The sequence below is a fragment of the Anolis carolinensis genome, chromosome 1, assembly GCF_035594765.1.
Source record: "Anolis carolinensis isolate JA03-04 chromosome 1, rAnoCar3.1.pri, whole genome shotgun sequence".
In the NCBI taxonomy this organism is placed as follows: Eukaryota; Metazoa; Chordata; class Lepidosauria; order Squamata; family Dactyloidae; genus Anolis; species Anolis carolinensis.
Window position 1 is genome coordinate 132,225,354 of NC_085841.1, and position 15,529 is coordinate 132,240,882.

Here is a 15,529-nt window from a genome sequence, read left to right on the forward strand (position 1 = left end):
TTTGTATTTGTAGAGTAGGAAATACACAGGTAACTAACTATCCAACATTATAACAGAATATAATAAATTTCCAAACAATCTCAAAATTCGACAGAAATGGCAAAATGGTTTTCTGAGAGGGTCTCATATTGGATACTATAGCAGAAAGAACACAATTAAGCTTGCAAAAAGGGAAAATATTGTCTACAAAGTTTAACTTTTCTAACATTTTTAGTTACTGATTAACTGTAGCTTTGATGATATCACTGGAAAAAGTATAGGATTTAAAATTACGCTTTTTATTATAGAAGCTAGACCTTATTGAAATTTAATATCAGATCCATAGATCTGGTACATCAAAAAAGTGCTTGGTGCGCACCAATTTGTTTGCATTATTCAGTTATCCCCTCCAAGAATCTTTGCCCTGGTCTCCCCTAAAATACATACATTAAGATGGAATGATGCTAGCAATCAAAAGTCTTTTTTTAGCCTTGCTTAAAGGCATGAGATATATTTAGTTATACTGCTAGAGCAGTAATTCTCAAGCCCCCAGGTGTTTTGGCCTACAACTCCCAGAAATCCCAGCCAGTTTACCACCTGTTAGAATTTCTGGGAGTTGAAGGCCAAAACATCTGGGAACCCACAGATTGAGAACCACTGCACTAGATTCTCTGCTATGGAGATCCAGGAAAGTATATGGGAAGCATTCTCTATTGTGTATTTTCTTCTTTAAAACCTCTGGACCAATGTGTCTCCATCATACATCCCTTCATTTAAATAAGCCCATGAGGAATTCTGCCACCGCAAGTAGTGATAGGCCCTTTCTGTCAGTTGAACCTTTTTTTTTTCTTTTGCGATTTCAAGCCATCTTGAAATAACATTGATAACAACCTTTTAACACTCCTATTTTTATATTATGGAATATCTCATCCCAGCAATTAGAATTGTATACCCACATTTAGCAATAGAAACACAAACTTTAAAGAGAGAACAAAAGGTATATGGGATAATAGTGAGGGGAAATAAAGAACAGGCATAATGCCAGTGGTAGCTTCAACCTCATCCTTACAATAAAATCTTTGGATTCAACCATGAAAAAGTTCTGAAATATGTCATGATAATCTGTAGTCTCTCCATGACCAAAATTAATCATTTCAAATCGTAACCTTTTTGTAGAGAAGTTGAGGTTAGATTATGATATCAGAAAATATAGCCAACATATTCTTTTTTCTTTTTCTTTTGTGCAAGTCATTCATAGTGTTCTTATGTAGTATTTCCAGAAAGCTGTTTGTTTCTCCTGCAATTTATTTCAGCAGAAGTAGCTTTGCCATTATCTGCTCAGCTCCACTCCTTCTACATCAGTGGTTCTGAACCTGTGAGTCCCCAGGTGTTTTGGCCTACAACTCCCAGAAATCCCAGCCAGTTTACCAGCTGTTAAGATTTCTGGGAGTTGAAGGCCAAAACATCTGGGGACCCACAGGTTGAGAACCACTGTTCTACATGCTAATAGCTGATGGTTAGGTTATGTTCCAGGTTGAGTCTATTAATTTCAGAAGCAAGTGGTGTTTTCCCCCTTATATGAAAAACTCAATTCAAATTGCCACAACTTGTTCAGTGCTAACCATATTTACCAGAATTAATTCCCACAAAATTTAGTGGAACTTGCTTTTTAGGATTGTATCCTGAAATTAAAATAAATAAATGTGTAATATGCACATTTTGCCCTGTACTGCATTACTACAGAATACTAGTATAGCTGTTTTATGCTTTCCAGAACAGACAACATTGTTGGTAGGATAATTATTGGTAGATGCCTGGCAGACGTCTTCTCTGTGGCACATTCACAGGAACACTTTAGCTAAATGCAGCTCACCAGCTACAAATGATGGCCAATTGACTTTATTCACTGTCAAAACTGCAGGCCTGTAGAAACATTGATATTCATGGGCCTGGCATGCCACAGCACATAGCTAGGAGACTGCATTTCCTTCGGTAGATCACAAATCCATTGGAACAGTCTTCCCACTTACAGTGGAATGCGATGTTATCTTTGGTGACATTAGCTCTGTGCCTTTAAAGGCAGAGTGGTATACTAAAGGAGTAATGCAGGGCCTCAAGGCTTGAATATTTTCCCCAGCAAACTTCTTCCATATGCTTACTAAGGAGGGCTCTACAAAGCTATCGAGGACACGACAATTACATTTTCTTTCTGTAATTGCAGCCTCTCGGGATGTCCTATTGCTGCAGCAGAGAAACTGGCTAAAGCTCAAGAGAAGCATCAGAGCTGTGATGCATCCAAATCAAACCAGGCATCAGATCGTGTCTTGAGGTATAAAGAGTCGCTCTAACACTTAATAGTATATACCAGATTAATTGCATAATAAGTTAATCTGAGCACTAAAAAATTACAACATCCCCAAAGAAATGTTTAGAATTAGGGCTTCTGGATCCTGTTCACAGCATTTATCTGCCTACCAATATGCCCTGGGGATGGGTGGGTAATGTTTTTTTTTGGCAAATATCAATAAAGCTGAAAAGCTCATTTTTGTCTTAGGCATTGTTTGGTGTAAAGCTGCCTGCTGGAATTCTGAATCTAAGAACAGTGTGAAAAAAGTTGATATCTATGGGAAATAAACTAATATTTACCGGTAAGTCTTGTTTTTTCCAGCAGGCGTTTACTAGTAAATATCAGTTTAAATGAAAACCAGAAGCCCTATTTTAAAATTTTAATTTTCTAGCATGAATTTGTAATTCATAGGTTTGTCATATATTATATTTAAACATTTAAAAAGATTCACCGAGGTTTAGTAATCCTTTTTTAGAAAGAATACAAGAGAACATATCATTACTGTAAATTTGTGGATGATCTCACGCCTTAATATATGGGCTATCACATTTTGCCTGTGTAGAATTTATAGGCATTTGCTAGAAGCGGACAAAAAAAAGTAGGATTCCTGGGGAATCCATGGCCTCTCTTACACACCTTTATAAAAGCCCACATTATCTGCATTGAACCAGGTTATATGGCAGTGTGGACTCAGATAACCCAGTTCAACGCAGATATTGTGGATTATCTCCCTTGATATTCTGGGTTACATGGCTGTGTGGAAGACACCTGAGAATCCAGTTTCTAAGGGCACTATAGAAGACCTAGCATTTTAAAGTTAGGTTCTGCACTGATCTTCCAACTGATGCAGTATTTTCCATTGATATTCAGAGGAGTAAACTTTGCCAGATAGAGCATGAGAATATGATTTTTTTTCTCCCAGGCTGTATGCATCTGTAAACTTGTTGATTATAGAGGATTAACAGAAAGGCTTAATTAAAAATTTCAGATTTCATTTCTCTTTTCTCACCTTTCTATTACATCTCTATTGAGCATTCTCTAGGAGTCCCATGTAACTGGATCACTAACGATGGCCAACCAAAACTGCTCACTAGCAAATCTTTCTGCTGAAGCTCAAATTCTGGTTGGGCTGGGGAAAAAATGTTTGAAGCCACATATAGACTAGAGTGCTATTAGGAGTGAGATTTAACCAATATTAAACAAATCCACTAGCAACCCCCCCCCCTTTTTAATAATTCCATGAATACATTTACCTAGCGAGAAATTTGGGCCACACATAGATCTCATTTTTTTTAGTTGCGTCCCATAATTTACTTTATATTGCCCTGGAATTATGGAGACCTGAAGTATCTATACGTTTTTATTCATTTTTTTAATCTGAAATGTTTGAAGTACACAGTCCAGTTAATGGTAATTTGCTCATGCTAATTATAATTTCTAAAAAGCCAAAGACTGCAGGTTTGCAGTGATATTTTCTGTGGTGTCTTAAGATAAATTGATGGAGAAAAAGCTAGCAAAAATAGGTACAGATAAAAGAGGGAATTCAGCCTATCTACTCCCGTATATTTTACTGTTTTCCCCTTCCTCTATTCCCTTTGCCATCCAAAGTGAGGATTATTGCCCAAAGAAATTATTTGTGGTTTTTTTTTTCATTTTTCAGAAATATGAAATAGCTTTGTATTTCTCCACTTTCAGAAACAATTCTGGGGAAATTGGTTTTCTGATGAAAGCAAATAAAAATATTAGGTTTTATCATTCTTGCTGCCAGGAGGAAATAAGGGGAAATGGAGTAGCCTTACCATTGTGTTAGAACCTGATTTTCTTTAGTGAGAGGCTTCTTGTCAAACACAGCATCAGGGTTTTTGACAGATTGCTGAAATAGATGTTTTGGCAGTTTTGCTTTTGCCTCTGGGACTGTCATGCCTTTCAGATCTTGATAGGTGATCTGAGTTACATTGTCACCTCGGATTTGACTTCTCCATTGCCTTTAGCTTGTAAAACTATTTAAGATGAAAATTCTGAAGTTTGGCTTGCAATATTTTTATTTGCTAAGCCCAGGACTACTGCACCATTCTATGATTTCTGAATTGCTGTTTAACTCCTTATCACCCACACTTTTAGCGTGCTGTATCTAAGACAATGGATGAAAGATAATTGAAAAACATGTCCCAGAAACCACAAAATATTTTGCATTTTTAAAATCTAGCCTTTGGCATCAGAAACTGTAACAATGCAGGCATCTGGTGGTAGGTTACATAGTGTTTACCATTTGATTTGTCGTTCTTAGGCAAACACCATATTTACTTGAATCTAATGTTCACCTTTTTGACTAAATTACCTTCCCAAAATTAGCATGCACATTAGATTCACGTAATATGGTGAATACTTTTTTTGGGTTTGGGGGTTTTGAAAATTGAGATATGCATTAGGTTCAGTGGCGCATTAGACTCAAGTAAATATGAGTATACCTTTTGTATTGCAAGTGGAATAGGGTTTGTTTATGTACTTATTTTCAATCAAATTGATTAAATATGCAATCCAGTAAACCATTAGAATCTGTTACAGCTTTATTAATTTGGCTCCATATTGTTATATACCTTGGTCAGTTTATAAAGGAAAATCAAAATATACAAATAACAAAATTAATATATGGTATACACATCTTTCACATTTTACAAGGATCAAAATGTTTAAGAAAATACACAATCTTTCACATGCCTTTGACAGGCAACATCGGAACAAAGAATTGTAGAGAAGATCCAGCTCCATGAAGGTACATAGCACTTTACAATAAGTCTTAGATATTAAAAAGACATAAAGGAATTTCAGAGTTCAAAGGCTGTCAAATGATAACAATTTGAAAACTCCTGTATTGCCCTGTTACATTGTAGTGGGCTGCCCTTTTCTTAATTACTCCGTCTTAATGGGAAAAAGTAGGTAAGAAATGAATTATGTCTTCTAACAACCTCCGTCTCCCCCCACTCCCCTCTTGCAATGAACTGACAAGTAGCACAAGCATTGTGCTGTTACAAGATCCAGCTAGCATTGAAAGGTTGGTGGATGGAGTATCTATCAGATCACACTTGTTACCATATATAACACACTGGCCATACCTTGATTGCTCAAAAATGTTTGCATTCTAATGGCGGAAAATATGCATAGGTAGCTACAATATAATTATGCTCTTCCCTTCTTATATTATATAAGAGGACAACATGCCTGTTGTTGACATATGCATTACATACCTGTTATTTGCATTTTTAATAGAACATTTCTCTATTGCAATTAGGCACATATGGTACAATAATAATTGGTTTGCTCTGGGCTTTCATTGAGAGAAGGTGTCCTGCTGAAGTACCACAAAAGCACAAATCAATAGTATAATAAAGTGCCACTTCTTGAATGCAGTTGACAAGCTGAAATATTACTATCAGGGCTGTAACTTGTATTATGTATCTAACACACTGTACATGTTTTTAATTTCTAGGCCCATGTGTTTTGTTAAGCAGTTGGAGATTCCCCAGTATGGCTACAGGAACAATGTTCCCACCACAACACCCCGCTCCAACCTGGCCAAGGAACTAGAGAAATACTCTAAGACTACGTTTGAATATAACAGTTATGACAACCATGCATATGGCAAGAGAGCCATTGCTCCCAAGGTGCAATCCAGAGATATTTCCCCCAAAGGATATGATGGTATGAACCGTACACTCTTTATGCATCAGAAATAGATTAATGTCTAATGTTAGGCTCTGTAGGTCATCTAAATATTGCACATCTAATACTAGGGAGTCCTATGTATTAAGTTCGCCTACCCACATGGTGAAAATAAATAATGACGCAAATTGAATATATATGTGTGCCAGATATTGTAATCATAAGATTTGCTTGGCTGGATGGGTGATTATATTACTACTTGCTATATATTGGGTGGGTACCATGCAGCCAAGCACACCAGAGCAGTCCTTACTGAAGAATTCTAGAGTTGCAGTTCAATAATATCTGGAGGTGTGCATGATTCCATCATAGAAAGACCTGATCCACCCAACTGAGAAAGCTGAAGCAACCATTAAATCATGGTCATAGTCCTTAACTGCATGAGAACACAGTGGTGACGAGATGCTGGCTCAACAAACAAAAAGAAATAAATTCACCCAAATAGGCAGCATGCACAAGCAAATCATTCAAACAAACAAACAAACAAACAGATGAGCTGACTTTTGTGGAGGAAATCTGGCCATGTGAGTGACAATTTTTTTCTTAAACCTCATTTTAAAGGCTGCTTTGGTCCCATATTGAAAAAAGGCAGGAAATACATTGAATTAAATTAAGCTTTATGTGATAACATGCTTGATTTGGGATTTAGGGTTGGTAGAAAAGTGTATAACTTCTGAAACCTATAAACTTTTGGAATTGTGTTGAAATAACAATTAAGTCTCTGGCATTTTCATGTTGCTGGTGTTTGTTTTGTTTATTTTGACATTTTTGGATGCCTTGAATATGATTTTTGGTACAAATGTGGGGTAAAAATCCAATAAAGTAATACATTATTTCCGCTTAATTTACAGTAGAAGCTGACAATAACACCAAGCTCTACAGTTTTAATGCTGTCTTTGTGTGATTTAGAGGTTACCAAATCCTGCTGTAATGTCATAATGATAACATGCTTGCTCCCTTGCAATAAGAAATGGAACTGCGTTGAGCCCACCCGCACTTCCCACACTTTTCTAGTCAGTAATTTAATCATATGACAAATATATTATCAAATTATTAGGACTTTTTTGGTAGATGATCCAAAATGATATTAAATAATTTGGCTCTCTAAATTTCTTCTGCCTCCAGCTCCTCCTCCATAATCATCATCAATTATCAATCTTCTAAAAGCATAGTCATTGCAGTTAACATAGGAAAGAGCAATGAAATCACAGACTTGACATTCCTGTGTACAGAGAATGTTAAGGGAAAGGCGGATATGTCTGGGTTTTAATGTGGGATTGTTATTACACTTTTGGACCAATAATCTAGAATCTGTGTAATGAAAAGCTGCTTGTTTAAAACAAGTCCAGTTTCTTCCCTTACTGGACCAAATCTAGTGTTAATCCTATCTAGAAAAGAGTGGGATTTGCTAGTCACAATCAATTGAACATACATTGATTTCAATAGTAGGACTTATATTGGATGTAACTAAACATTATTTGTGTCTAATTGCTATAAGAGTATGAAATAGGTATGCCCATATAGTTAGAAGATTTTGTTGTTTGTGCAAGCTAAATGTTGTAATCCTTCTAAACTCACATTCGATATAAAAATAGGATACAAGTGTTTTAAATTAAGTAGGAGCCCCCTTCACTCCCTGTTGCTTGGTTTAGCACAAAAGAACTATCCAGACCAACATGTCCAGTAGTACATGGGACTTTGAGCAATCATTGAATGTTATATTTCTAGACTGGGATGGGCATAGAGCATCCCAAAGGCAGCGTGTGGCTTCCAAACCCCTAGTCTCTCTGGACCATTTACTTTTCAATGGGTGTAATATATATGTATAAATTGTCTCTTAAGGTTTCCAAAGATGTGGAGATTCATCTTTCCTAAATCACCCCCAACTTGAGAAGTGATGTTCTAACCACTTCCAGATTTTCATTTTGTTTGGCCTTTTTTTTTTTTTGGCACTGTGCTATCCATGCAGAATCCTACCCTTGGAAGACAATCATACTCAGCCACGAGCGATTGCCTATGTGGTAGTGGTGCAAATTATAGCCCAAAATTCTGTTTGTTAGTTGTGTGAACAAACAAGGGAGGTTTGCAGTCTGCACAAGGAAGAGATTTGCTGACTTCCTGGGGTGGTGATGATATGTTTGAATATTTCTCTTCCAGATGTTTTGAATGTACTTTGTTAAAATGATCATTATGATGGGTCACATCCAGAGTTCGTTCACTAAGCATCATAATTTCTTGCAGTAGGTCTGCCATGGTACTCCTACACTGCCTGAGCATGCTTGATGTTAATACCGGGTTTATTAGTCACTGAAATATCATATGCTATGCTGATGATGCATATTCTCAAAGTGTGCTCATCTACTTTCTGAACTAAGACCTGCTTTTATGTGATGTGAGTTCTCTCTGTTGGATTTCAAAACTTTTCATTTGAGATATGGTTTGAAAAGTAAAAAAGGACAAAGAAGACATGATTGTGGAGGGGTAACCTCAAAGAGATATCAGCCCCCCCCCCTCGCTCCAATCAGATCTTTTGTCCTTTTTTCTCTTATAAAAAGATGAGTGTAAAATAAGAGTACATGTTTTAGAAGGCTGTTATCTGTACCTTAATATGATAATGCTGCAAACCATCTTTGTACTCTACCCATGAATTTTATATCCGGAAACAGGGCAAAAGATAGCGACCTCAGTGTAGTTTTGCTTTCTCGTAGCAATTTATACACAGATTTCATAAAACAGGTATCAAAGAATTTGAGGAACTAGTGGAATTTTGAAAGGGATTAGTGCTATTGTGTGTATGCCTTGAAGCCGTCATGCACATGAATTGGCATGGATTATGTCTTCCTAGTTCGTATAAATTAAGACATAGGCGGGACCAGAGAATTACCCTTTTTGGACCTCAATTCACTAAAGAATTTAAGCATTCTTAGCGAAGCCCAAAAGCCTAGGAATGTGCTTAAGGTTTAGGCTTATTCTGCGAGGATTTGTTGAACTGGATTGTAAGTGAGGGAGAGCAATGAAAAGCTCTAAATGTGACTTAGGTATGTCACATTTGGATCTTTTCTAAATGTATGGAGAGAGAACACTTTATTAATGAGCCTGACATCAAGCTGGACTTGTATTGTGTAGATAGAGTATCAAAATGCTTATTTTAGTAACAATCTTAATGTTAAATAATTATGCTTCATTGTATGTTCTGAGGCACATTATTTCTCTTATCTATTCTTCTGCATTGAAAATTTGACAAGAGGAAAGAAAGAACCAGTAGAAAGAATGGTTGCAATGTTAACAAAGCACCGTTTAGGGTAGTGGTTCTCAACCTGGGGTCCCCAGATGTTTTTGGCCTACAACTCCCAGAAATCCCAGCCAGTTTACCAGCTGCTAGGATTTCTAGAAGTTGAAGGCCAAAAACATCTGGGGACTCCAGGTTGAGAACCATTGGTTTAGGGTAAAGAGTAATGGATTTGATCCTATTGCTGTTGTGCTCTATCATTCTTCAACAGTATGCTAGAGCAGAGGTTCTTAAACTTTTCCACTCGGGATTCCTTTTGGCCCAAGCAATTTTTATGTGATCCCGCATATATCTATATATATAAATGAGTAATGGTATTCCCCCCCCCCCCCGCCACTAAACAACAAAAGTACAAACCCCAGAACCCAGAAATTTGGCAGCATAATCCACCATCCTTGCCCCTAGGTTCTGACAACCAAAAGAAAAGAAAAATAAAGTCCTAATTAAAGGGAGAGGAATAATTGTTTTTAGCCAATTGCTGCCAGTTAGAAGGCTAAGATCTGCCCACTTGGTCTCCTAGCAACCCACTCAGCCCAGGGGACAGGCAGAGTTAGGCCTCAGGCCTCTTCCACACTGCCTATAAAATACAGATTATCAGATTTTAACTGGATTATATGGCAGTGTAGATTCAAGGCCCTTCCACACAGCTATATAACCCATTTAGAATCTTATATTATCTGCTTTGTACTGCATTGTCTTGACTCCACACTGCCATTTAATCCACTTCAGTGTGCATTTTATCGAGCTGTGTAGAAGGGGCCTCATATAATCCAGATCTAAGCAGATAATATAAGATTATAAATATACAGTACAGTCTCACTTATCCAACATAAACAGGCCGGCAGAACGTTGGATAAGTGAATATGTTGGATAATAAGAAGGGATTCAGGAAAAGCCAATTAAACATCAAATTAGGTAATCATTATACAAATTAAGCACCGAAACATCATGTTATACAACAAATTAGAAAAAGTAGTTCCATGCGCAGTAATGCTATGTAGTAATTACTGTATTTACAAATTTACCACCAAAATATCACAATGAATTTAAAACACTGACTACAAAAACATTGACTACTAAAAGGCAGACTGCATTGGATAATCCAGAACATTGGATAAGCGAATGTTGGATAAGTGAGATTCTACTGTAATATGAAATAATTACTGTGGCAGAATAATACAGAACAATATAATCTCCAAAACCAGGACAATGAATAAAGAGAACACTCTGAAAGCAGGGAAATTGGGAATTCCACAAAGGAAACAATCAGGGCCAGCTAACACCTCCCAAGAAAGGATTCTTCCAGAAAGGAAGCTGAGAAGGGAGTGAAGCAGTGTGTATTACCAAAGTCATTATTATTACTATTATTATTATTATTATTATTATTATTATTATTATTATTATTATTATTTTGCTGTGAACCGTGAAAATGAATACAATCTGGCTCCAAGTATTCAAAAATACTAAAATCAGAATATATAAAAATTACTGTGGTATAATAAAACAGAACAATACAATCTCTAAAATCAGAACACTAAATAAAGAACAACACTCTGAAAACAGGGCAATTCCACACAGGAAACAATCGGCCAGCTAACACCTCCCAACAAAGTATTCTCATCACCAAAGTCTGGCAAATCCTCTGTTTTCTGAGGGCCACAGACAGTAGAAGCACATAAAATATCACAAAGAACACCACTTTGAAAACAAGGGAATTCCAGACAGGAAACAATCAGGGCCAGCTAACACCTCACAACAAAAAATTCACTCAGGGAGGAAGCAGCCAGGCTTTAAAGCTGCAAGGCCATTACATGCTAATCATTTTGCCTAATTGCAGCATTCATACTTGCCTCCAACAGACAAAAAAACCCCCATCAGAAATATTGTATATTCACAAGCTTTAGGAAATAATATCCCCTGATGGCGCAACGTGTTAAAGTGCTGAGCTGCTGAACTTCTGGACCGAAAGGCCGCAGGTTTGAATTGGGGGAGTGGAGAGAGCCCCCACGGTTAGCCCCAGCTTCTGCCAATCCTAAAGTTCAAAAACATGCAAATGAGAGTAGATGAATAGGTACTGCTCCGGTGGGAAGGTACCAGCGCTCCATGCAGTCATACCACATGAACAACGCCAGCTCTTTGGCTTAGAAATGGAGATGAGCACCAATCCCCAGAGTCAGACACGACTGGACTTAATAGGGGAAAACGTTTACCCTTTACCTTAACTACCACCAATTCCTCAATACTTTATTTCCCATACCACCATACTTCGCCACAACAACGCGTGGCTGGGCACAGCTAGTACATATATAAAATAAGTATAAAAATCAGACACTAACTGATACGAAATCAGCCTTTGCAAAGCTTGCTAAACAGGTTGATTTTTCTTTTTATGAAACATAAAAAGCTGAAACATCTTTTGCAGAGTCCACTGTAGTTGTTGCACAAGAGATGTGTGTAAATGTCTAAAACAGCCACTAAGTGATGTTCAGAAAAGAATTTCAGGACCCCAACATTGACCTAAGGGCCATTTGTTTAAGTACCAACAGTTTAAGAAGCAGTGAAGTAGAGTATATATACATCAGGTGTGGCAAATGTGTGACCCGCACAGACAGTGTTAAAGATTGTCAGAGAGTTGCTTCTTGGTAATATTGAGATGGCCACAGGATCTGAATCCATGATGTATGCCATGGAAAGGACATCCTTCAGACTCAGGGAGGTCAGGTTAGCCTATGCCTTTCAAATTGGCATGTGTTGTGAACTGCCAGATGCTAATTACACTTGGATGTCAAGTATGAATTGCTAGATTTCCTTTTTTGGAGTTAAAGGGGTGTATCATTCAGTATTGATCAAAGGTGATCAAGCAGCTCCATGGACAAATGTGCAATTGACCATTTTCCCACCGGATTCTCTGAATGGAATGGATTGTGAAGTCAAATGTGTGCAACACTGTTTAGAGCAGTGATAAATTTAAATGAGCTCATCTTTTAAAAAATAGACAATCACTTCTCAATTCCCATCCTTGCAATAGAGAACTATGGGACCTAGGAAAAAAAATCAATAATATTACACAAAGTTGGGAGGGGAGGAAGGAAACCTGGCCTCATGTTTCATTTGGCACTAGTATGTCAATAGAAAATAATATATGTAAAGTTAGCAATAGACCATAACATATATCCAAAATAATCTTCTCCATGATAAGGCATGCAGTTCAGTCCATATAATGCTTTTTTGGAGTACAAGGCTCATCAAATACGGTTTCAGTGCAGTTTTTACATTCAGAAATTGATGGGTGCATCTACTCAGTAGAATTAATGCAGTTTGAAAACACATAATCTGGCTTAGTTCAATGTTCTAGAATTATGAAAGTTGTAGTTTTCCAAGGTCTTTATCCTTCTATGCCAAAAATAACACATCAAACCACAAATCTCAGGATTTCATAGCATTAGGTCATGGCAGTTCAATCTGCATTAATTCTATGGTGCAGATGCACCCAAATTCATGTGTTCTTTTGGACACCTATCATTTATATCCCTTCCTGATTGCATTTTCACTTCAGCACTTGATCAGGAAGTCAGCATTTCCCAGCTATTAAATTGTATTTGAGTCTAGTATTCTCATCAAGAGTAATTCTGTATGGGAGTCTATCCTTTCCCATTGCCCTTGCTCTTCTGCTTCCTCTTTTTGTCAATTTGATACATTTGTATCCAAGGATAAATGCAGATTTTTGAGCATCTACATTTCATGGGTTTCTGTTATGCCCACTATGTGTTTTGTCAACAGAGATGTTTGCAGAAATGAACAGATATAAAGGATTACATTAATCCCTATGGTGTGATTGAATTATTGTATCTTACCAGATGAACTGTCTACCCTGATCTTCTCTAAGATAATCTGTTCTTGTTGACTTGAATCTCATTTTAGCAGAAAGGGCTATAAATTTACATTATTATTATTATTCATTATCATCATCAAAGATCTGATGGTGGCAAATGGTATGGAGAAATGTTCAGTCATATCAGTCTGATAATGAAATGTTTAGTTTCAGAACCATACTATTTCTTTTATTTGCCTGAACATTTAGTTCATTTTAGTTACCAATATTTATTTATTTATTTATTTATTTACAGTATTTATATTCCGCCCTTTTCACCCCGAAGGGGACTCAGGGCGGATTACAATGAACACATATATGGCAAACATTCAATGCCAACAGACAAACAACATACAGTATAGACAGACACAGAGACATTTAACATTTTTTTCCAGCTTCACGATTCCGGCCACAGGGGGAGCTGTTGCTTCACCATCCACTAGTGGCTGTACTTCCTCATTCCTTTCCTCGTGTTTTGCTGGCAGTTTTATGGTGTTGTAAATTAGTTAAATTAGCCTCCCCGCATTAAGCGTACCTAAATTTCCCTACTTGACAGATGCAACTGTCTTTCGGGGCTGCATAGGTCAACAGCAAGCCGGGCTATTTAATGGTCTGGGGCTTAAAAAGGACCCAGGCTTTGAACTCATGACCTCTCGGTCAGTAGTGATTTATTGCAGCTGGTTACTAACCAGCTACGCTACAGCCCGGCCTGATTGGCTCTGTTATTTCATTTTGTTTTTATGTTTTAAAATGTGTAGATGGATGGATGGACTGGTTGCCTCATCTAATCAGCGTTGAAATATATTGGTTTAAAAGCAAGTTAGGTATCACCAAAATAAAATAGCATGACTTTATATCTTGTAATATATTTGTAGTCCTTGCAGTTATATGCTGGTTATAAATAACATATTGGGAAAGAAGCCAAATCTTCTTTACATATTAGTCAAGTACATTATGTACTTAAGGATAGTAGACCCGCCCTTCAAACTGTAAAGCTTCCTCTAGCTACAGGAGGGACATCTGAGCCAAGGAAATCTATGCACATGCACTGCTGTGTGAATAGACTTCCTTAGGCTCTAATGACTTACATGATCAGAACACCCGGTAAGATGCAGTTTGACTCACCTGAGTTAATATGTTGTCCAGAATGCTGTTATTCTTCAGATTATGTTTTTGTGAATTTTTGCAACACAATCTTGACTTAAAAATATGTTGAAATATACACAAAATGCATGTTTTAGGGTAAATGCTACAAAAACCATTTAAATGTACATCTTCAATTTGTTAAATGCAAAATTTGTAGACTGATACAGTAATGGAATGTTTATGGGTTTACAAAGATGGTTAGAAAAACACAAGAGAAGGGGTTAAACTGATCCCAGATCATGAGTAATTCTACACACAGCAAAATTTGCACACTTAGAGGAAGAATATGCGGAGACTTTATATATTATGCACAACCATGTGCTCCAGACATTGTGACAAATCATAGGCCAAGATCTTGCATATTCACTATATAACTATAGTGATCGAGCTCCATTGTCATAGTTACTTCTAATAGTGGCATCCCCTAAAACACTATTTCTATCTGGCAGAAGAATTCTCAATGCACTGCAGATCCGGGTTGTGGGAAATGACATGTATGTCACTTTCCCAGTTGTGGAGCACATTGAGAAGAGGCAGCTGGAGAGATCTCGTGGATACCTGCCTCAAGATAACCCAAGACTAGAAGAGCATTGCAAATGTCATTTCTTAGGGTTCCAATCTTGTGTGTCCTTGACTGAATGATAATTGAGACAGTGCCAGACTGGAACAATAGGATTTGTGGGTACTTTTCACTATTAACAACCATAAATGTAAATCATGAACAGAGATAATAAGCCCTGCTTACAATCTTGTCATGACTAAATAGAATACCAACCATAATATTTGTTCTTCATCATAGGTGATCCTTGGAGGCTGAGTATGATTGCCTTCCAAGTGTAGGGTCTTGGTGGTAGGTCCATAGGTGACTGTAGAGACCTATTCTTGATCGGCATGTTCTTTTGCAATGAGGGCATTGATTTCCAGATGGAAAGTGGACCCAACTAGGTTTGGCTTGACTCGCTTTCCTCTTGTCACATTTCTCTCTTTTGCCCTCCATTCATGCCTCTTCGAATTCCACAGCATGGTTGGTCCCAGCTGACCTCCAGTCAGAATTCTCAAGGCTTCCAGTTCTTGCTGTCTATGCTACAGTTTTTAAGGTTAGCTTTAAACCCACGTTTAAATTTCTTTTCCTGTCCACCAGTTGAGAGTTCTTGAGATGAGAGTAGAGTAACTGCCT

At 37.3% G+C, this 15,529-nt stretch overlaps 1 protein-coding gene across 25 annotated transcripts in view; it reads left to right on the forward strand.

Moving 5' to 3' along the window:
* The window catches only part of myt1l (myelin transcription factor 1 like), a 410,971-nt gene that overhangs the window by 329,099 nt on the left and 66,343 nt on the right, over positions 1–15,529 (forward strand). For all 25 annotated transcript variants that reach the window (XM_062982592.1, XM_062982596.1, XM_062982546.1 and 22 more), the window contains 2 exons: positions 2,201–2,308; positions 5,814–6,025. In XM_062982592.1, the coding sequence (XP_062838662.1) occupies positions 2,201–2,308; positions 5,814–6,025 (320 nt within the window). The remainder of the gene's footprint in view (positions 1–2,200; positions 2,309–5,813; positions 6,026–15,529) is intronic.